This window comes from Bombina bombina, chromosome 9 (assembly GCF_027579735.1).
Source record: "Bombina bombina isolate aBomBom1 chromosome 9, aBomBom1.pri, whole genome shotgun sequence".
NCBI classification, from domain to species: domain Eukaryota; kingdom Metazoa; phylum Chordata; class Amphibia; order Anura; family Bombinatoridae; genus Bombina; species Bombina bombina.
In genome coordinates, this window is record NC_069507.1 from 191,478,463 (window position 1) to 191,503,111 (window position 24,649).

Consider the following 24,649-nt stretch of genomic DNA (forward strand, 5'->3'; position numbering starts at 1 on the left):
ATTTGAAGCTCATACGAAATAGTTTGAGTCTGATTTACAGTGAAATATAACTTGTTCCCATTTAATCCCTCTTAAATATCTTATTATGGCCACTTTGAAAACACCATATTACATGTGCACTCTTCGTTTTAAACTTTAGCTTTCTAAAAGTGACTTGAAACCAACAATTCTTATTTAACTTGAGGAAATTCAATCATAAATAAGAAATCAAGAGCTCTGGTTAAAATCCTACCATAAATTATAGATCTGCATCTATGTCATTTCATCTGAGTCAACCAATAAGGCACCTAACTATAGCAGCTATAGATTATTGCTAATGTGCTTGGTAACAAGGGTGGTATATGATAATGATAATGGTCCTGTCAGCAATTATAACACTCCTATCCAAAATAATGTAAACTAAAGCAAGGACATAATTATTAATACATAACATAAACAGAGAAACTTTGTATTTTAAACATTTATATATGAAATAGCTATTCACTAGTGTTAATACATGAATTATATTCCATTGTATTGATTAAAAATTAAATTTTATTTTTTTTATATATTTATAATGTTTATTTCCAGTTTCCTGATACAAATGAGAAATATGAAATCCATAGGAAAAAAATAAATCCTGCAAAAATAGCTTAAATATGACAGGGCAAATACCATTAGGATTCAATAACATAAGATATTTATCATAAAATATTATTTTATGCCTCACAGAGTTATTTGAATCAATGTTATTTTGTTGACATATTGAATATTATTAAAAGATAAATTGCAAAACCCAATACGGGTTCTCTTCCATTCTTTGTTTTCCTATACTGTATTTTAAAGTTATCATGTAACTATATACAAGATTTACCAACATAATTTATATACAATATGCTTCAATTTTCAACCTTAGTCAATATGGGATTCTGAAAAATTCTACATATAAATTTACTGACTTTCTATAGATAATTTACACAAAATTCTCTTAAACCTGAATATAATCAATAAAGCAAAGCGTCAAATGAATAACCAGTCTACTATAAATTCAGAAGGTATTTAATATTTTATACTGATCCATTGTTTAATAACATTTGGCAAAACTCACAATACATACTTACAAGTTGAAGAGACTACCTAACTTAAAAGGAAATACAATATACACAATATAAAACAAAATAAACGTTTTGACACATTTTTTTATCTATTAAAATAAATAAAACAGTACACATAGTTTTGACTATGACTGGATTGAGGTGTAAACTCTGAATTCACTGTACTGCAAATAAATCAGATATTTAAACTTCAATAAAACTCTAAAGATAAATAACAAGAATATTTATTATCTAATGACAAATATTCTTAAGAGTAGAATAATTAGCAAACTCCATTATAAAATAAAATATCATTCAAAAGATAATTATTTGCATTTCTAGCTGTCTGGTGTTTAATTTCTTTATATCACAATAAATTGTGGATATGGTTTTAAATAAATAAACTGCATATAATAAAGCCTTGTTATTTCATTACAAAGATAACTATTTACTTATATCAGTGTGCATGGATATTACAGGTTTAGAAATACGTTTGAAGACAAACGGATTTCCATGCCTAGTTCAATAACTTAGGATCTATTAAAATAAATCAGAAATAGCATGTGAGGTATCATAAATACTAAAATGTCTTACACTGTATAGAAATACTTTGACACTGAGAGAGGCTGGAAATCGTCAACTAGTCTAAACAAACTGTTAGAGAAGAAAGCTGTTACATACAGTCAATATTCTGTATGGATTTTACATTAAAGACACAGAGTATATTTCATAGTATATCATTTATATTTTTACACAAATTATAATAAATGTATGATCATAGTACTTTTAATTTACTTTATACAGTGAGTTATCACAAGAATCAAAATTATAGCAAAATTTAAAAAAAGTAACAAAACATATTGTGTTTCCACCATTTCCAAATAAAGTTTTAAATAAGTAATAATCTAGATTGGTCAATTGTATTGATTAAGTAAAACTGATATGTTTAAGGCAAAAATACCTGTATTTTTTTGCATTTCAGGGAATGTATGATGAAAAATGGAATCATACTGGAACCAAGTATATACTTTATTTATTCTACACAACATATTCTGCACGACTATTAAATTAATTCCCAATATAATATTCTACAATGTAACAAATATAAAAAACAAGGCATAATATAATGGATATAAATGAATTTATTATCAAGTAAAGACGTTGACACTTGTATTATAATTTAATTCCTCTTATTTACTAATTAAGATATATTTTGAAATGACCTGGGAAACGTCTATCGTTTATACATAAAGACAGTAAAAGTCACAAACATTTTATTACAATACATATTCTATTTATTGGTAAATGCACTGACCAGCATAACTTATACGGCAGAATTAATGGCCTTAGGGTTATAGGGAGACCTTTTAATGCTGCACTGAGTGTAAAGAACAATCCCTTACAAGATCCAGATGAAAGAAAAAAGTTTATTCAGCACAATATTTTTTTATTAAAACAATTACAAACTTTAATATAGAGAACATTAAAATAATGACTTGTTCTCTTAAATTAACCTAATTTGAAATATTCTCCTTTAATGTCATACAGATATCCACAGACAAGGAAGAAGGGCAATAGGCCACTATAAAAAAAAATGAATCTCATGACATCTGGGTTCTGTAAATTCACAATGTCAAATTGTTAAGCTTTATGTCCAGCACCACAGCAGGAGCAGCCATAGATGCTGAGCAAGTCATCCAGCAATAAAACCATCATCTGTTTTCTAACGTGTTTGTGTTTCAGCAAGGAGGAGGTTAAATATCCACCTTACCTTTAAGGAGCAGAAGTGAATCTGTCTGCAGCTTGAATCTCTTAAATGGGCGGTGCTGGGTGACTGAGAGTCTTGGCTCAAGCTGATGAAAGGCTGGTTAGGGGCGTGGATTTTCCCTCCAGCAGCACCAAAAACATTGCAAAAAGGACTCTTTGACATGCACTTGAGATAAGGGCAATTAGTTACTAGTGAGCTTCATCTACAGTATAACGGTTTAAAGCAAAGCTGCAGTGATCAAAGCTTTTAACTCTTTGCAACATGTTCCTTCCAAGCTCTGTCTTCCTGGAGATATCTCTGTTGGTCATACTGGTATTGACCTTTTTATCCAATGTCTCATTTTCCTCTCAAGCTGGGGAAAGAAGAGTGTTTCCAGCACCAAGATCATCAGGTGTGAAGGGAAGGACATTGATTCTCTTGGACGTAAACACCAAAACTCCAATCAGAAGTGTAAATGAGAACTTCTTATCTGTACAGTTAGATCCTTCTATCATCCATGATGGTTGGCTGGACTTTCTAAGGTAAGACAAGAGTCTGACTATAAGAATATACTAGAAATAAAACATCTAAATGGCAAGCCATGAAATGAATACTTTATATCATACCATATTTTCTAGGCTTTAAAGCATTTTCTAATAGAGAAGAGAACTGTTTTCCATTAAGATGCATATGTTTGCAATGTAATAAAGCATTTCAGAAATTTATCAGTTATGACTGGGAAAAAAAAGTGTGTTTACATATACCCAGCAATTAGAAACTGGTTAACCCTTTGCATTAGAATGTAGCAATTGATTTGCTAAGGAATGAGCACCAGTCTCTTTAGGAAAAAAATAAACAGAAACAAAGAGTAAAAAGGTTAAATTATTTTTTTAAATAATATCATTTTTTATGTAAGTAACTAGTTCAAAATGTTTCTATCTGTGCATAAGATGTGGAAATTATTTTTTTTACTTAGAATGATGTTATAATGCAGACCATCCTAATTCCAAAGGCTTCAAAACATGCAGTTTCATGACTCTACAAATAAATATTACAAGCCAAAAAAATCTTTCTCTGAGTTTCTGCGGCAACTGCACATAGTTTGGAAAAATATGTGAACTGTAAAACAATCTTAAACCTCTTTGATCCTTAGTCTTGCCCTGGTATATAAAATGGTACGATAGAACTAAAAACATGTTATTCCTTTGTGAGTAAGCCCATACTCAGTACATGAATATAGTCATTTCTATAGTCAGAAATTTATGATCTGTCCACATCTTTCACGTGGATAGATGTTGCTTCCAAACAAGATGTTGGTTACCCTGACAGCAGCACTAAACAAAATTACTTTGAGTAGATTATAATACAGTTGAAAATCAGATCACAGCTTCTAATGTTTTACATTGCATACACAAATATCATTTATTTTTTCCCCTACAGTTTTAAGAACAATATACCATAAATATGCATGCACTGCCAGATGAATTAATCAGCTTTATTTAATAGCAAGTCTTAAAACATAATGTCTAGTCACTTTTTGTTTGTGAAACTATCTATGTATTTGTTAATTCCAATTCTCCTATCCAGATATATTGTAAAAAAATATTAGTGGGGTTTATACATTTAAAGCAAACATAGTGTTAATGTCTGTATAACGTTATATATATATATATATATATATATATATATATATATATATATATATATATATATATATATATATATATATATCACACTAGATATATTTAGTAGAAATTTATAAAAAAAACCCCCCAACAATTTCTATATTATGCAGTGCCTGGCTAGCTTTCCTTTAATTTATAACATCAGTGATTCTCCAGGAGAATTTTTGGGTGTCACAGTTTTCAATTGGGGTGCGATCTGCTCATTCATACCATTCATTGAGGGCACAACTTTAAAGTAAGTTTAAATGACTGCTAATGTCACAATTTAATGCTAGATAATTATATATTAATTGGGTACTTTCATATTTATAGCGTTTAGATAGAAGCCTTAGAGTGTCATTGATGTACCAAAAATCCAGCGTCACATATGTTTGAAAAATACCAAGGGCCAAAAAAAAAAGTTGCTAAACACTGGTGCAACAATACATATGAATACAGGTATTATAAAATAATTTTTAAATTGGACTAATATTTGCATGTAGCCATAAAAGATAGACTTTTGCAAACTTTATAGAGGGATATTTAATCTGACTTTTCAGGGATATAATTAATTAATACATTGTGGCAAATTGCATAATATATATCTAGGTTCCACTAGAAATCTCAGCATCAGTGCTATCTGGTGTGTTGAATATAGAATTAAATCGAAACATTTAGTAAATAAGTTAACCTTAATGGACACCTTTGTTTCTCCTTAGTTCTAAAAGGCTGGTTACACTGGCTCGAGGTTTATCACCAGCTTTCTTGAGGTTTGGAGGAAGGAGGACAGATTTCTTGCATTTCCAGAACCTAAAGAACCCAGCCAAGAGCAGAGGAGGACCTGGACCGGACTACTACCTGAAGAACTATGAAGACGGTAAGAGACCGTTCATTTCTAGGACAGGACTGTGGAACATACATCATAAATCAAGTGCTCAAGTCCAACGCAGTTCCATTGCCTTTTATGTTGTATTGATGCACATATACGATTTAAATATCTCTTTAGTAGGCCAGATGAAACCACCAATTCTTAAAAATGATCCAAGCAGGTTTTATTTATAGCAGATATGTTAGTTGGCTTATGTTATAAACAGAAATAACTAAAACAAACGTTCTTCATGTAATAATAAATGTGATTTCCTTAAATAAACTAATTCAGCTGAAGATATCCACCTTCTAAAAAATCATTAATAATATAAAACTATATTAAACACAAGACAACTGCATTATATGTTTGGGATTTTTTTCCAGCGACAATTCAGATATATTTTTAAATTATATTTACATTTTTTTTGCAGAGAGTACCCACATCAAAATATAAATAAACATTTGTATACAGATTATGAGCATAAATAGTATTTTAAATGCATATAAATAGATTTTTTTCCCCACAATCCTAACATTTGCATAAAAAGCTATTCAAAACTATAAAGAATGTCACAAAAGTATACTTTATCTGTGTTGGGACCTATAATAAGTATTTGTTAACTACACTTAACTATTAGTATTTTACTTTGAAGTCTTGCAGCCAGAGCAGTGAGCTACATATTATATTTTCTCAATAAAAAATTTATAGGGATTATATTCTCATTTCGTAACAGTCTGTTCCATATTCTGCGCACTCACTACAAGGAATTCTTTGTTGTTGTAAAAAAACACAACTTGTTTATGCCCATTTTGTAGGACTCAAGTGTTTATGATTGTTTCTGAATTTTAGTTCCCTATAAAAATAAACCGTGAGGATTATTTTCCCCAAATAAATGCAATTCTAAAAATAGAAAAAGACAGAATTACATCTCCAACAATTTGAGCACCAATACATTAGATTTGTCTAATCATGATATAACCATGTACACGTCTTCTATAAATTCATGGCAAATTTAAATTGATTAGTCTCCTAATTTAATCATATGCATAGGAGGCAGATCAACAATTGTTCTTCAGTAAATATATATATATATATATATATATATATATATATATATATATATATAATATATATATAGAATAAAATAAAATGAAATCAAACTGATCTTAATACAAAATGTAACACTATGAGGATCCAGCAAACAGATAATACAAAGGGAATGGCTCAACCCTTCAAAATGAACCTTTCTACAGAAGTTGTTAGCAGAGGTCTTAACTTTTCATCACCTAAATGTGGAACAGAGCTCAGGCAAATGCTTCAAGGATACCAGAGGGAGGGCACATGTGGTGTGTATTTAAGATTCTGTATAAATCAAAAAGGTGTGGTAGTGGCTATTTCCTGTCCTTCGACTATAGAATTATTGTTTACTACAAAATTCCGCTCAAATTTATTGCAGGTTGTTTCCTCAAGGTATAATTCCAACCACAAATTATCTGTCCACACTTTCAATCTGCTCTTAGGGGTCTGAAGCTAATAAGAGATTTTTTTTTTTTGGCAGATAAATCACTTGACAGCTCACCCAGGCCAGATCATGAATGAGTCTAAGCAGGGATTATCTTAAAATCAAGTATATTTAAAGTACTTGAAATATTTTATGTTCGACTGCACCTGCTGTATTTTGCTCAGAACTTTTTGTGACCACCTCTGTTGATTACTCAAAAGGAGTGAGAGATATTTTAAATACCCAAGCAAATTCCACATTTGTAGGAGCTAGCAAACAAACTCAACAGATTTTATTACTGATTAAGGATAACCATTAGTTTAAGTGATGTGCTGCTTTGTGAACTATTGTAATAGTCCAATATACTTATTTAACATTATTAGTTTCTACAAAAGCATCAAAACACATTTTTAAATTATTTGATTTTATATGGGTCCTTTGGACTTTACTATGTACTCACACTCCATTATTATTTTATGCTGTTTTGAATTTTAATACATGTATTGCAAGATTTTAAAGGGGCAGTAAACACTTAAAAATTGTTCTTTAAAATGTTTATGTATGTGAAGTAAAAAAATATAACATAGTTTAATAGTTTATTTTGATCACTTTTCCTGTAATTTAACTCTGAAAATTGTGTACTTTCAAAATTGCTATAGAAGCGAAGTGGTGGAAGTGGATATCTCAGATGTAATCACAGGCTGCACATTCTTGCATTACCTATGCTTTACCATAGCAGTTCCCATTGCATTGTGGGCATTACAACTTTAGATCTGTTTTTCAATATTTGGCAGCTAAAAATACATCTATATTGCATGCTCATGCTAACTTTTGCTTTGAATATATAATTCTACCTAGCATTTACTTAGTGTTCCATTAAAACTAAATCTAAAGAGTTGATACTGAAAGACTAAAATGCTTTACTTCTTTCTCTGTCAGTACATGTGTATATTTATAATATAGAAGTACTAATAAAAAAGTGTCCTGCCAATGGTTTGATGGCATGATTAAGGGTGTGTAACCTGAAACGTAGCTGCTGTTTCATTGTTTGATGCTGAATAAACCTTGTTAAAGCTGCTATTTTGAGTGCTGCTGCCTTCTTTGCTTCTTGGAAGTGATTGCTGGGTTGTGGTGTAGTACCCAGTGGCAGTTTGGCACTATCTCTGAGCTTGTGCTGAACTATCTTTTTGTATCCTGCCAATGGTTTGAGGCAGGTTTGTGCAGTTCAAGGATGGTTGGTGTCTGAGCAATGAGAGAGCTGGGGGGGGGGGGCACATTTCTAGATGCATTTAGCACTTAATGGTCAACTGAATATGCAAATGACCAAGCTAGGGGGCGCTCTCTACTAAATTAATGACTATGTGACCATCTAAAAACAAAAAAATAAAAACAAAATAGATTAAAACAAAATAAATAAAAAATTACATATGATCAATCACAGATGCATCAAATCAGTCACAAATGCATAAAAAGTGGTATAAAATATTGCAACTATAATGCAAGTCCAATATATAAGAGGACAGGTTAGAGATAATCTTATCTCACAAAACGGTTAGTCCATAATTTACAGATGCAGGGCTGCTCTCCTCTTGCAGATCACTCTTGATCAGGCTTTAGACAAGGGTACAAAAGACAAAGGGGCGCCTCATGTGTAGATCAGAGATGTAACAAATCGCACACTGAATAGAAAGCCAAATGGATTCTCACATTTAGCTGGGGCTCCCTAATGTGCTTGTGGTAACGGGCTAATAACTCAGGGTGTATCAGCTAACCCAGGCAGCAGGTAACTCTCAGGAACACCAGATGCAGTACCCAGATGGAGTACTGAATTTAGTTCGCCCCAAAGAGTGATAGGGATAAAAGTAAGGTGCTAACACTTGGCTTATGTAAAACACAGGGTTTATTAAAATTCACATAAAAACAAAAGCTTCAAATGATAAGAGGGCATAGACATGTAGCCCCCCTTATGCAACGCGTTTCTTGGCTATGGAATCACCGTTTCCTCAGACATCTAATGGTCAACTGACCAGCTATGTGTCCCTTGTCTGTAGATTCTAAATAAAAAAATAACAATGAATAAATACAAATGAGGCTAATTAAAGAGACAGTTTGCCTGTTTCTAAGCCTCTGCAGGCTGTCCTTTATCTCAGTGCTAGTTCATGTGTGCCATATAAATAACATTGTGCTCACTCCGGTGGACAATGATAATGGTTATACAAGTGCCAGCACTGATTGACTAAAATGCAAGATTGTAAAAATCACTGAGACAAAGGGCAGTCTTCACGATCTTAGATACAGGTAATCATAGAGGTAAAAAGTATATTAATATAACCGTGTTGGTTGTGCAAAACTGGGGAATGGGTAATAAAGGGATTATCTATATTTTTAAGCAATAATGATTTTCAAATAGACTGTCCCTTTGAGTAAGCCATAGTAATAATTATATAAAAATTTCAGAGTCACTCCTATCACAGTGCAGCATTTCCAACACACTTTAGGCTAATTTACATTCCTCTTGTAAGTTATGAACTGGTAGTAGCAGCAAATATCTCATTTAAAGTCTATGAATATTATTAATGTTGCTATCAGTTCACAGATTTTATAAATGGAATGCAAATGTGCCCTTTATATTTCACAGGGCATTGCTATAGGATGTTTGGGCTCCTACTCTGTGTGCCAGTTTCGTGTGCTAATTACAATCGAAGAGGTTAGACACAGAATCATTAAAATGATATAGAACATATGAAATACTTTAACTAATAATATCATATATTGGATAAACAATAGTGAGCCAAGAGCTGGACACTAAAGCTAGATATTAACCTAATGGAGATTCTATAAATCTCTCAGACGAATGCTATAAAGCCACCTTTTACCCTGAAATAGGGTGTTTCACTAAGGGGCGTATACTGCATTTACTTATGAGGAGGAGATGCATACATTACAAAAATGTACAATGAAATAAAAAAACAATAATTGAGCCATTCACACAAAGATACTTAGGGGAAAATTGTATTGTTAAGGTGCATTAAAAATCATAACAAAATTCTTCACTAAAAATTTTATTTAAAAAAAAAATTGTCTGTAAATCACACAGGAATAAATCATACTAAATATGCACAGCGTAAATTGTAATTTAACCCTTTCTGGTCCTATGTCGGAATATATCAGACAAAGGGTTTTACTGCTTGCAGTCCAATGTTGGATATATTCCGACATGACCTTTTCACCCATCAGCTTTCAGCCCATACAGGGACGCTTCCAGATAGCCTGGGATGTGGTGGCACTTTTTGCAGCCTCTGTAAGAGTCTGACTCTGACTCCACTCTCCAGTCCTCCCTTGCGTGTTCTTATGGAGTCTCCGGTCCCACCCATGGCACGTCCTATCTTGCGTGTACCCACTGTGCTTCACCTCCCTTACTCGGTTGCCCAGCACCTGACTAATGGAGGCTGAGTCTACCCCGCCACCATCGACCTCAACCGCTGTTCATCCGCCACACAGTGAGCACTGTGACAAGTAGGGAGCCGAGGTGCAGGACACGCAGGCCAACAAGTGGTAGCTGTCCTCAAGAAACAAGGTATACACTGTTGGGGGCAGGGGCGGCTCAGTAATGCAGACAGCAGCTGGTGGTGATGAGCAGCAACCAGGTGAGGCTAGCACACGGAGCCTCAACAAGCAAGTCCACTTGGGCAACACACAAGCACCAGAATAGTGCATATTATGGCTACTAGCTCTAAAGGTTATATATATATATATATATATATATATATATATATATATATATATATATATATATATATATATACAAATACAACATTTGGTTTAGCACAACTTACAAAAAGTTTATATACAAATCTTTGGGAGTGCTCCCAAAGATGTGTATAAAAAAAGCATTTCCGAAGATGTGTATATAAACTTTTTGTAAGGTGTGCTAAACCAAATTTTGTATTGGTATTAAAACATAATCAGGGAGACTGACCATCTCCCATTGGTTAAAGCACCCCACCCTAGCTCAGGTGTGCTCATGACAGTGTAATAGAGTTGTGAATATTAAGCCAGGGAGTCTCATTCTATTATGAAGAGTAAAAGCAGGAATGATTCATCCCTCTGTGGCTAAAGGACTGTAGTGTTAGGACCAGTCTATATTGGGGCACCTTGTAAGTGGTGATTGGCTAAGCAAAATATGGCCATATTGTGTGACTAAGATCCCAATTTTATTTAAAAAGAGTAGTTGTCCCTTGATGTTGTTTGCAGGCAATTTTTTGCAGCAGTTCAAAAAATATGTTATGGTTTTTAAAATTGATGTGCGCCAATACCCTTTTTTTTTATATATATATTTATATATATATATATATATATATATATATATATATACATGCACACACACACACACACACACACACATTTCAATGGAACCACTACCGCATATTTTTCTTTTTTCTCCAGCAAATTAAATAAGACCTGCTGGTGCAATAAAGTTAAAATTAATAGGACCGGAAAGGGTTAAAGTGATTGTAAATCCTAGCGTTTGTGAAACGCTAGGATTTACAGTTGGAACAAATAAAGGGGGCTTTCAGTCATAAAGTATAAAACACTTCATGCTGAAAGCTCCTTTATTTGTTGGAAGCGTTCGCCACACTAAGCTGCTCAGGTAGTCCACGGCAGAACACTATTTTGCTTAAAGGTGACGTTTCCACATCTTATCCAATAGCCGTGCAGGCTATCCGGCTTGGCACCAGTTGGAACGCACAGCTTTTTGTAAATATACATACATATACATATTTAGACATGTATATGTATGTATATATGTTAAAGACCATTGTAGTCCATTGTTTTTCCAACACCTGAGGCCTCATAACCTTGAGTCCTTTTAACATTTTTTGTGCAATTCGTTTATTTCATAATTTTTATTAGATAGTGTTCTTATGAGTGTAACTGTACTTTTAAATGTAATTTTGATGTGTTTTTTGACACTTTTTTGAATTGCGCAACATTTAACCAGAGCTTTGAAGTCATCGTAATAATTTTAGCATAAATCGCGACTGTGCTCATGCGTTTGCCTTTACCATTTAATTTGTATTATCAGCAGAATTTAACTTGCAGAGAAAACCCGATATCGCTCGTGCCGAAACAAAAGCACACCCCTTACGTATAATCTAGCCCATTGTCTGTTAATACTGCTACCTATACCGAAAATATCAATACTGCAGAAATGTGTACAGAAAAGCTATGTAAACAAGATTCAGCAGAAAAAAAATAACACTCCCTGTGGGGAGTAGTTGAGATAGGAGGTAGAATGTCGATTTTATTTATAAACATAAATGAACAAATTCACAAACATCATATACTCTGCAACTGGTATTACAAGTAATTGGAAACATATTAAGTGGAAACTAATTTTACAGCACACTCGCCCTTTAAGGAAAATATAAAACAATGTTGCAAAACACATTAATTCATTAAAACAAATTAAAATGTTAGTTGGAATTGTTTTTCAATAGCCAAACTCCACCTACTGCTTTCCTCATTTGGAGAAGCGAATCCAGACTTGAGTTTGGAGATGAGAAGACTAGCTATGGTCCTTATGTTAGTAAACACTATATTGTTTTGCAGTTCTTAACTGCTAAAGCCAATTAGGGAAAGATATATGTGGCAACGCTAGCCTTCAGAAGTCTGCAGTGTGCATTTCCACTTCTCTGAATTAGAAAATCCCCAATTTCAAGAGCAACGGAGCAAAATAAATAATGAAAGTATATTGCAAAGTTGTTTTACTACCTATAACTAAACATTTTCAATTTAAAATGCCAAGGTGTTTACTGTCCCTTTAACTATACTATGGCAGTGGCTGGTCAATTAAGAAATTATTTAAGATTGTCATTTGCCAAGTTTTCAAAATATTAAAAATGTTTTGTAAATATAGTTATAACACAAATTAAATGATGAATAAAATAATAATAATAATAATAATAATATAATTCAGATTTTTTTTTAGAAAATATATATATGTTAGGGGTAAAATAAAAAATTCAGGTAATCCTAGGATTACCCGGGTAAACCTGACATTACCCAAGCAGCTGTGGGTAAAGCTCGATGTAATGTAATTCCCCCATCTACAATATATTTTTTTGCCTCTGCCTGAGGGGTTCAAGGAATGCGCCCCATTGATCCTCTGGCATCCACCCTTGAACCCCCCAGGGGAAGGAAAAAAGATAGTAAAGATGGGGGAATTACATGTATATGTATATATGTTTGATGCAGTGACTTGATGCACTCTGAGAATATTTATCATGTTATATCAGGCTTTACTCACACCTACTTGGGTAATGTCAGGTTTACCGGATAATGCTAGGATTACCCAATTTCTTACTTTACCCGCAACATATACATAAAATGTAAAGAGATATTCTCTTTATGTGTTAATGTTAATAAAGAAAATGTCAAACTGTTGAAATAATCTTAAAATACCTGCTGTCTACCTTAATCTTAAAGGAACATGATACCCAAATGCTGAAACACTTGAAAGTGATGCATCATAGCTGTAAAAAAAAGCTGACTAGAGAATATATCACCTGAACATCTCTATGTAAAAAAGAAAGATATTTTACCTCAAAATGTCCTAAGTATTCACACCCCATAGTAAAGGGCTTTAAGCAGCAGTCAGTATGCCTGTCCCGGTACTTGCAAGGGAGCGTGCCTCGTGCACACTCATGTTATTTCCCTATTCCGTTAAAGGAAGTTTACTATGAAATCTCATGAGCGTTAAGTGAAATCTCCCGAGATCACAGTAAAAGAGTTCATGACCTCAGCACTGCTGATGCTGATTGACTGCTGTTAGTTCTTCCTTTTTTTTTACCTGCAGCTGGATAGCAGCTGAATTTTAACTGTTTACACAGCACCTACTCTAGTGAACTGAATACATTTTGAGGTAAATATATTACTTTTTTACACAGAGATGCTCAAGTGATATTTTCATGTCAGCTTTTTACAGTTACGCTGCCTCACTTTCAAGTGCTTTAGCATATGAGTATTATGTCCCTTTAAACACAGAAAATAAGAAAAAAAAAAGGTGTAATAATGTTAAACAAGGAATAAACTGCAAAACACCAAAATTCTCACTCAAGTGTTTCAGAGCTACAATTAGCTCTGCTGGTCAAGCATGGGTACGATGTTCACTGGTTCGAACATCACATAGCATTGGTTATATTCAAACTTGCTGCTCCAAACTCACACATTGCTGTTTAAATACTCCCTTAAAGGAACATAAAGGGTGAGATTACATATGTGGCACAAGCTTCAGTGCAACTGCTGAAACCCGCGCCGGCCGTAATTTCCCCACGTACATCGAGGAATCACATAAACTCCGCCAGCAGTTCCTAAAGTGCCGTAAATCGGATAAACTAGCGATGTCCAGAAATGAGCGTAAATACACATTTCTGGAGTCGCCAGTGACTTTTGGCACTTTAGAAACTCCCAGCGCCTAAGAAAATAAAAAAAAAATATAAAATCTCCCGTAAAAGTCTAACCCGCCTCCCAAAAATAAGCCCGACACGTAAAACCCCTATATCTGCCATCAAACTCACATCACAACTAATAATAAATGTATTAACCCCTAAACCAACAACCCTCCACAACACAATATGCCTAATTAAACTATTAACCCCTAATCCGCCATTCACACACATTGCGATGTACCTAGTAAAAGTATTAACCCATAAATCCGCCAACCCCAACATCGCAAACTACCTTATAAATGTATTAACCCCTAATCCGCCATTCACCCACATAGCAAAGTCCTTATTAAAACTATTAACCCCTAATCCGCCATTCACCCACATCGCAAAGTCCTTATTAAAACTATTAACCCCTAATCCACCATTAACCCACATCACAATAAACCTAAAAAAAATAACCCCTAATCCGCCATTAACCTACAACACAATAAACCTAATAAAACTGTTAACCCCTAATCCGCCAAACCCACACAATGCAAATAACTAATTAAATTACTAAAACCCCTAACCTAACACCCCCTAAATTAACCCCAATTACCTAAATTAAAAAATACTAAATTACAATTAAAATTAGAAAAGCTAACATTACTTAAAAATAAAAAAAACTAACTTTAGATTACAAAAATAAAAAAGTCTAACATTACAGAAAATAATAAACCAAATGATCAAAAATTAAAAATTAAACTTAATCCCTATGAAAATAAAAAAGCCCCCACAAATAAAAACACCCCCTAATCTAATACTACCAATAGTCCTTGCATTGCCCTAAGTTAAACAGCTCTTTTCCTTAAAAAAATACTAAGTCCCTCCTCTAACAATAAACCCCCCCATCTACCAAACCCCCCAAAATTAAAAAAAACTAACACTAAAAAATCCTAAATCTAGAAATCCCTAATCTAAACCCCCCCCCCAAAAAAATAAAAAAAAGCCTAAGTCTAACCTCCCAAATAGGTACTCACTGTTCCTGAAGTCCGGCGGAGAAGGTCCTGTTCCAGGCGGTGAGGTATTCTTCCAAGTGGCCGAAATCTTCTTCCAAGCGGGGACCTCTTCCTTCTTCATCCAGGACCAAGCCTGCGTGGAGCGGAGATGAGCGTGGAGCAGGACCGGCAACCGTGGACCCACCATGGATCGTGGAGAATCCTCTTCGTATGTTCACCGCCGTACACTGGATAGTGAATTCAAAGTACGCGATTAAATATGGAGTCCCTTGCATTTCTATTGGCTGATTTGATTCTTCAAATTCAAATCAGTCAATAGGATGAGATCTACTGATATTCTATATATTGCTTATTCAAATCAGCCAATAGGATTTCAGTAGCTCTCATCCTATTGGGCAACGCCGCATATGTAATCTTGCCCAAAGTTACTAAGCTTGTGCAAGTTTGTGACAAAAACACAGATATTCGTTTCCTTTTCACAAAATGAATATCAGGACAAATGCACTAATTTATTTAAATAAAATGTACAAATACTAATGAAATTCGCTAGTATGCATTTGTTTTCTTTATATTAGCTGTTAAAGGTTATACACTTACCTGTAACACGCTGGAGAGCCGCGCTAATCCCAACACTTCTTCACAGAGCCTCGGCATATGCTAACAGGAGGTCTAGAAATGCGAATCCCAGAAAAAGAGAAGGTCCTTTAGCGCAGTCTCTAGAATCTGCCGCGCTAATCCTCCTGTTAGCAAGGCCTGGGTCTCTGTGAAGAAGGGTTCGGATTACCGCGACTCTTGCGTGCTTTAGATAAGTATAAGGCTACAGGTAAACATTTTCACTTGTAGCAAAGGAACATTTACATTCGTTTAACAAAAACAAATGCAAATGTTCCCCGAATATTTAGTATTTGTTTCATTTTAAACTAAACGGATGTTGAATAGTGCAGCAGACGAATATTTGAAAAAAAAAACGAATTTTTCTCTGCTGAAAATGTCTAAACACAACATTTTTCTTACATGATTCAAGCACAATTTAGGAAAAGCTTCCAATTTACTTCCACTATCAAATTTACTTTGTTCTCCTGGTATCCCTTGTTGAAAAGCATGTTGATATGCTCAGGAGAGCATGTCTGCAGCCCTATGTGATACATTGTGAAAAACTGCTGCCATCTAGTGCTCAAAAGTGTATAACACTGTTAAAAGCTATGTGCTCCAGACATGTGCAAGATACCTACCTAGGTATGCTATTTAACAAAGAATACCAGGAGAACAAAGTTAATTTAATAATAGTAGTAAATTGGAAACTTTATTTTAAATTGTATACTCTGAATCATGAAAGAAAAAAATGTGTTTTTTTATTACCCTTTAAGATGTCTCAGAGCAATGATCAGTTCTGTAAGCTAAGCTTGTGTATGATTTTAAGACTTGTAGATTGCCTAGCACCAGGCCCCCATTTATCAAGGTGTGGAGAACCTGTCCTCTAGCGTTTGCTACAAGCAAGCAGCATCTATTGCTAACATTTAGAGCTGCAACAACTAATCGTCATAATCGATAATAATCGATTATGAAAATAGTTGTCAACGAATCTCATAATCGATTAGTTGGTTTGCAATTAATTGGTCTGTGCACAGAACCAGCTACTTTACTCCGCTGAGCTCCTGCATATGGTATTGTGATTTATGATTATGTCCTTAGCCTAAAAGGATGTCTACAGACATTTTATTTTTCAGGACACTATAAGTTTCTTTTTAAGTTTACAACTACTCCTGTTTTATGTGCAACACAGAAATAAAATAGGAGTCATAATTTGGATTGTTGATATTAAATCAAGTGATTTGGGACTAGTCTTTGCATGATATAGTGCCAAGCTTGTTATTTACACATAACCCTAGATTGATGGCATTTCTTATATGAATTGATGTCACTATTACCTGTCTGCACAATTTTTTGAGGATTGCTTGCTATTGCTGATTATATGTACTCTATAGATAAATGTGTAAGGCTGTGTCCTGTTACTGATATATAGCCTTTAGCCTTTTTTTTTTTTTTTTAATTAATTGGAATATGTACCAAATTCAACCTATTTAAGTATATATCTGGTATTTTAAGAGTGGACTAGATATTTTTTCCCCTAACCTTATAGCTGGTTGTTTGCCATTGCATATAGATATTCAAGATATTTTTATGTCAGAATGAAGTCCAAGCTTTCATTGTTCAGAGGCCCCTTGCATTGGTGGAGAGCTAACAAAGATAAATAGCCCACCTTGGTGAAATTGGCAAAACCCTACTTATGCATCTCAGGCACCTCAACACCATCTGAGTGCCTCTTCTCTGCTGCTGGCAAAATAGCTGCAAAAAGAGAACCAGCCTCAGCCAGGAGCATGTGGTCATGTTGACATTTTTGCATTTCAATGCAAAGTTTCTGAAAAAGTGAATAACAATGTTATAAACAGTGGTAGTCTACCTCTTTCTAATTCTACCTCTTTTCAAACAGTTTGTGATTTTGTTTTGCGATAAAAATTTGTTCTGCTGCTTAAACATTGGACCAACAGTTATGTTAATAACGTTGTAGTCTGAAGTTTATATTTATAACACTCAGTATGTGGATTTTTAATTTAAATATGATTTTTTTTTTATCCGATTAGTCGATTAATCGAAAAAAATAATCGGCCGATTAACCGATTATGAAAATAATCGTTAATTGCAGCCCTACTAACATTTAACTATGTGCAAGCAAAGGCTTGTGCATTCCTGCCCTCTGCTTTTACACAATCAATTGGCCAGAAAAATCCATATCTGTGTTAATTGGACCTTCAGCATTATCCTCCAATCACTGCTCTTTGCATTCAACTTGATGGGATCATATAAGGAAATATTTTTTTTTATAACTTTTAGCTGTTGATACAAATACAAATTTAAAGTCAAAATAAACTTCCATGATTCAGAACACACGATTTAGGACACTTTCCAATTTCCGTCCACTATGAAATCTTTTTATATACACACTTTCTAAGGCACAAGCTCCTACTGAGCATGTGCAGAAGCTCACAGTGTATACATATACTAGTATTTGATTGGCTGATATATGTCACATGATACAGGAGCCCAGAAAATGGGAGAAAAAATAAATTTGCCAGAAAAAAAATCTACTGCTTATTTGAAATTCAGAGTAAGTGTTTTTGCGTTGTCTTTTTATTATGCACTTGATGATTATGCAATTCTACTGTATTTAGTGGTCTTTTAAACAGAAATTATTTACATTTCTATTTGCTATATTAAAGGGACATAAAGCAATTCTAAAGTGCAAAGCAGAGCATTTCAAATTCTTTTAGAAACATTTTCTCAGTATGATTATTTTTGTAAAAATGTACCACATATTTTACAGCTTTTCTTTAAACATCATCGCTATTTGCAGAAGGCAAAACAATTTGGTAAATCACAAACATAGCAAATATATTGTAAATGTGACAAAAATAGTGTGATACTGATCATGATGTCTATTTATATTTAAATTGAGATTGAATAAAACAAGGGATTACATTGTCTCATAATTTCCGTCAGAAATACAAAATGATACCTGGGCCCTTATTTATCAAGGTCTGTCGGACCTGATCCGACAGTGCGGATCAGGTCCGCCAGACCTCGCTGAATATGGCGAGCAATACGCTCGCCATATTCATCATTGCACCAGCAGCTCACAAGAGCTGCTGGTGCAAAGTCGCCCCCTGCAGACTCGCGGCCAATAGGCCGCCAGCAGGGGGGTGTCAATCAACCCGATCGCATTAGATCGGGTTGATTTCCGGCGATGTCTGTCCGCCTGCTCAGAGCAGATGGACAGGTTATGGAGCAGCGGTCTTTGTTACCACTGCTTCATAACGGCTGTTTCTGGCGAGTCTGAAGACTCGCCAGAAACAGGGGCCATCAAGCTCCTTACGGAGCTTGATAACTAGAGGCCATGCTGTTCTCTATTAATGGAGATTATTCTCTAACCTTCCCAATTTTACAAATAAACATCATGAGTGTTTGAACAGTAATTTATAAAGGTAATAATGTTAAGGAGGATATTCTGATGGTATTTTAAATTTATGAAAATATGATTTTTTTTGTATATCATTTTTGTGTGTGGCAATCCGCCAATAAATAAAATAATAATGTTTAGAAACATAGAATTTGACGGTAGATAAGAACCCATTAGGCCCATCAAGTCTACCCATATTACATGTTACTTTTTCCTTAGGATAGCCTTATGCATGTCCCAGGAATTTTTAAATTCCTTTACAGTCTTTGGGGCATATGTATCAAGCTCCATAACCCTCAGAGCAGGCGGACAGACATCGCCGGAAATCAACCCGATCGAGTACGATCGGGTTGATTGACACCCCCCTGCAGGCTGCCGATTGTCCGCAAGTCTGCAGGGGGTGGCGTTGCACCAGCAGCTCTTGTGAGCTGCTGGTGCAATGCTGAATACGGCGAGCGTATTGCTCGCCGTATTCAGCGAGGTCTGGCGGACCTGATCCGCACTGTCGGATCAGGTCCGACAGACCTTGATAAATAGAGGCCTTTGTGTTTACCACCTCAAATTGAAGTTTATTCCATGAATCCACCACCCTCTCTGTGAAAAAACTGCTTCCTCACATTTCTCCTGAATCTGCTTCCATCTAAAGTAAGATTTTGACCCTTTGTTTTGGCATTTGTTTTTTTTGTGGAAAATGCTTTCAGCTTCTACTTTATTAAGTCCCTTCATATATTTGAAGGTTTCTATCATGTCACCTCTTTCCCTTCTATTCTCTTAACTATACATATTTAGATCATAGTCTTTCTTTGCACGTTTTATATTTTAGACCATGTACCATTTTAGTAGCCCTCCTTTGGACACTTTCTAGTTTATTTATATCTGTCTGAAGATTTGGTCTCCAGAACTGTACACAGTATTACAGATGAGGCCTAACTAATAATCTGTAACGTGATATAAGAACCTTTCTTTTTCTGCTACTAATACCTCACCAATGCAACCAAGTATTCAACTGGCCTTACTGACGGCACTGCCGCATTGTGTACCAAGTTTATTGTAGTTATATAACTTATTTTATTTTATTGCAGTGGTTATAAGGTTATCAAGCCCAGGTTATACACAGACATGCAATTCTTTTCAAAATAAAATGATTTACGATAATAGTTTTTTGCATTAAAAGAAAATATTAACATGATTTAAAAAAAATAATAATTTTATGAAGATAACATTCAGATAACCAAGTAACAGCATTCTTCGATAACAACATTCAACAGATACTTGTAACAAGGGACAATATAACCAGATATACATTTAGATGTTTTTTTTTGGGTTTTTTTTTAGAAAACAAACAACATATTACTTTATATCTACCTCTAAGAACCAAAAGTAAAAAACAAATAATTAATGTGCGCTGAGTATGCCACCAAACTCCTAAAAAGCCTAAGTGTCCCTCACAATAGGCAGATAATAGGCAGAATCAACAGGTAACTTAAACAAGTCATAACATACACATAATGAGAGAACCAGTAACAGTCAACCACCGTCATGTACCTGAATAATCAAAACCGAATTTGAATTATGGTCCAATTCTCCACTCTATCTAGAAAGACAAAGTCATACCTATCTATGCTCTTTGAGTTGTTGCAATTCTTCTCTCATAGAGGCCACTAGTGATGTCGCAAACCTAAAATTTTGCGTTCGCGAACGGCGAACGCAAACTTCCACAAAAGTTTGCGAACCGGCGAACCCGGCGAACCGCCATAGACTTCAATAGGCAGGCGTATTTTAAAACCCACAGGGACTCTTTCTGGCCACAAAAGTGATGGAAAAGTTGTTTCAAGGGGACTAAAACCTGGACTGTGGTATGCCGGAGGGGGATCCATGGCAAAACTCCCATGAAAAATTACATAGTTGATGCAGAGTCTGGTTTTAATCCATAAAGGGCATAAATCACCTAACATTCCTAAATTGTTTGGAATAACATGCTTTAAAACATCAGGTATGATGTTGTATCGTTCAGGTAGTATAAGGTTTTTTTTTTTTTTAAATGTACACTACTGTTTTAGCAGATATGACTTGCACTGGTGTGACACTGTGCCCTGGCAGGACCTGGAACGCACACGTGTGAGGGAAACTGACTGCTATTATTTCACAGTACAAAAAGTTTTTGTTTGTTTTTTTAAATGTATGTACACTACTGTTTTAGTAGATATGGCTTGCACTGGTGTGACACTGTGCCCTGGCAGGACCTGGAGCGCACACGTGTGAGGGAAAATGACTGCTATTATTTAACAATAAAAAAGTTTTTTTTTTTGTTAAATGTATGTACACTACTGTTTTAGCAGATTTGACTTGCACTGGTGTGACACTGTGCCCTGGCAGGACCTGGAACGCACACGTGTGAGGGAAACTGACTGCTATTATTTCACAGTAAAAAAAGGTTGTTGTTTTTTAAATGTATGTACACTACTGTTTTAGTAGATATGACTTGCACTGGTGTAACACTGTGCCCTGGCAGGACCTGGAGCGCACACGTGTGAGGGAAACTGACTGCTATTATTTCACAATAAAAAAGTTTTTTTTTAAATGTATGTACACTACTGTTTTAGCAGATATGACTTGCACTGGTGTGACACTGTGCCCTGGCAGGACCTGGAGCGCACACGTGTGAAGTAAACTGACTGCTATTATTTCAAATTAAAAAAAGGTTGCTTTTTTTTTTAAATGTACACTACTGTTTTAGCAGATATGACTTGCACTGGTGTCACACTGTGCCCTGGCAGGACCTGAAACGCACACGTGTGAAGTAAACTGACTGCTATTATTTCAAATTAAAAAAAGGTTTTTGTTTTTTTTTAAATGTACACTACTGTTTTAGCAGATATGACTTGCACTGGTGTCACACTGTGCCCTGGCAGGACCTGAAACACACACGTGTGAAGTAAACTGACTGCTATTATTTCAAATTAAAAAAAGGTGTTTTTTTTTTTAAATGTACACTACTGTTTTAGCAGATATGACTTGCACTGGTGTCACACTGTGCCCTGGCAGGACCTCAAACGCATACGTGTAAAGGAAAATGACTGCTATTATTTCAAATTAAAAAAAGTTTTTTTTTTTTTTAAATGTACACTACTGTTACACCAGATATGAGTGGTGGCACTGGGCAAGTGGGCACAGTATACGCTGTGAGCCTGAGCTGGCAGGCAGGCTGCAATTAGATTACACAGGGGAAAAAAAAAAGCAGACTGATGTTCTAGCCCTAAAAAGGGCTTTTTGGGGTGCTGTCCTTACAGCAGAGATCAGATGAGTCCTTCATGACTGTAGTGGACACTGAATACACTAGCCTAGCTATCGATTTCCCTATTAAATCAGCAGCAGCTACACTGTCCCTCCTCTCACTAAGAATGCAGGCTCCGAATGAATCTAAAATGGATGCTGTCCAGGAGGTGGGAGGGTCTGGGAGGGAGTGTCTGCTGCTGATTGGCTGGAATGTGTCTTGTGACTGTGAGCTACAGGGTCAAAGTTTACTCAATGATGACGAATAGGGGGCGAATCGAACATCGCATATGTTCGCCGTCCGCTGTGAACGCGAACATGCTATGTTCGCTGCAAACTATTCGCGGCAGAACTGTTCGCGACATCACTAGAGGCCACTCACATTGGTGTAGTTTATAAGAATGTCTATTTCTGAACTTCTATAGGTAAGGTTTTGACTGTCTCTGCCATACAAAAACAGCTATGGTTTACTCTCAGTGTTCATCCTGGTATCATACTGCTCTATCAACAAATGCTTCAGGACATAATTATTCAAATTTCCTATTGAGGGGGCAGTGGTACGAAGCCATTGCTTAAGAAAACATTTTTGTTCAACCAGAGTTATTAAAGTTAAAATATACTGCAATTGTGAAAAAGACTTATCCCAGTCTAAAAAGAAAATAACAATTAACTCTGTAGTCTTTCCAAAAATAGTTGACAACCAGTCATTGACCTGAATTGTGAAATCTTAGAGAATGTAAAAAAGGAAGACATTTTACCTTAAAATGTATTCAGCTCACAATAGTAAGTGCTCTGTGAATTGTTATTCTTCAGCTACTGTCCAGTTGCAGGTTGTAAAAAAAACTCCAGCCAATCAGCATCAGCAGTGCTGAGGATATGCTTTGCTTTACTGTAATCTCATGAGATTTTACTGAAATCTCAAGAGGTTTTATAGTAAACTTCCTTAAACTGGATAGGGAAATAATATGAATGTGCTGCACATGCCAGATGCATGCTCCCTTGGAAGTCCCGGGACTAGCATCTTGATTGGTTCCTTTACAATGAGATGTGGCTACTGAGGAAATTTTGAGGTAAAATATTTTCCTTTTTTACATAGAGATGTTCAGGTGATATTTTCAATTTAGCTTTTTACAGATATGCTGCATCACTTTCAAGTGTTTCAACATTCATGTCCCTTTAAGTGGCTCTTGGAGATAGGGATTCTCTCTGGTCTGGCAAGATTTTCTAACAAGTCTTGTCAGTACTGCGATCCCTCAATGAAATTTAGAATGGCAAATTGGAAAATTAGAATGGCTGTTTATCTTTCTATAAAGGGTTTTGGATGAAGGAAAGACACAAACATTTCAATATGATTCTCAATCCCCTCCCTAAGAATAGTATGCCATTTCTCTCAATGCTAACAAGTTTTTGATTTGATCATTCAGTGGTGCTAAGGGAGATCAATTTAATTTTCAAAAATATCCTCAGCACTATTAATAAGTATGTTCAAGTTTTAGGGTTATCTATTAAAAAAATAAAAAAAATAATATATATATAGGATGTGTTATTCAAGGGAGAAAATAATCCGGGGCTATATGTTTAGGTCTGGTAGCATTGTTATAGTTTATATGAAGGTAAAGGGGTATGAAACACATTTTTTTCTTTCATGATTTCGAAAGAGCATGTGATTTTAAACAACTTTCCAATTTACTTTCCCTTGTTGAAAAGGTGCTGCTGATTGGTGGCTGCACATAAATGCCTTATGTTATTGACTCATTCAATGTTTTAATTAGCTCCCAGTAGTGCATTGCTGCTTTCTCAACAAAGATTAACCAGATAATGAATCAAATTTGTTAATAGATGTAAAATTGAAAGTTGTTTAAAATTGTATGCTCTATCTAATCCAAGAAAGAACAATTTTGGTTTTCATGTCCCTTTAATGCAAAAACTAAAGATAGTTCTTGAAAAAGCCAAGCGCACATTTTAGTGAAACGTATGTTGGATGTTCTGGGAACTGTGTCACTAACAGAGTGGGGACTCGCTAACTAGAAATGCTGAGTGTGGCAATATGCATGTAAAC

General features: G+C 35.0%; 1 protein-coding gene across 1 annotated transcript in view; it reads left to right on the forward strand.

Moving 5' to 3' along the window:
• The first annotated feature begins 3,102 nt into the window (after window positions 1-3,102).
• HPSE2 (heparanase 2 (inactive)) overlaps window positions 3,103-24,649 on the forward strand; it is a 556,398-nt gene continuing 534,851 nt past the window's right edge. The window contains exons 1-2 of the mRNA XM_053692544.1: window positions 3,103-3,362; window positions 5,204-5,361. Of these exons, the coding sequence (XP_053548519.1) occupies window positions 3,103-3,362; window positions 5,204-5,361 (418 nt within the window). The remainder of the gene's footprint in view (window positions 3,363-5,203; window positions 5,362-24,649) is intronic.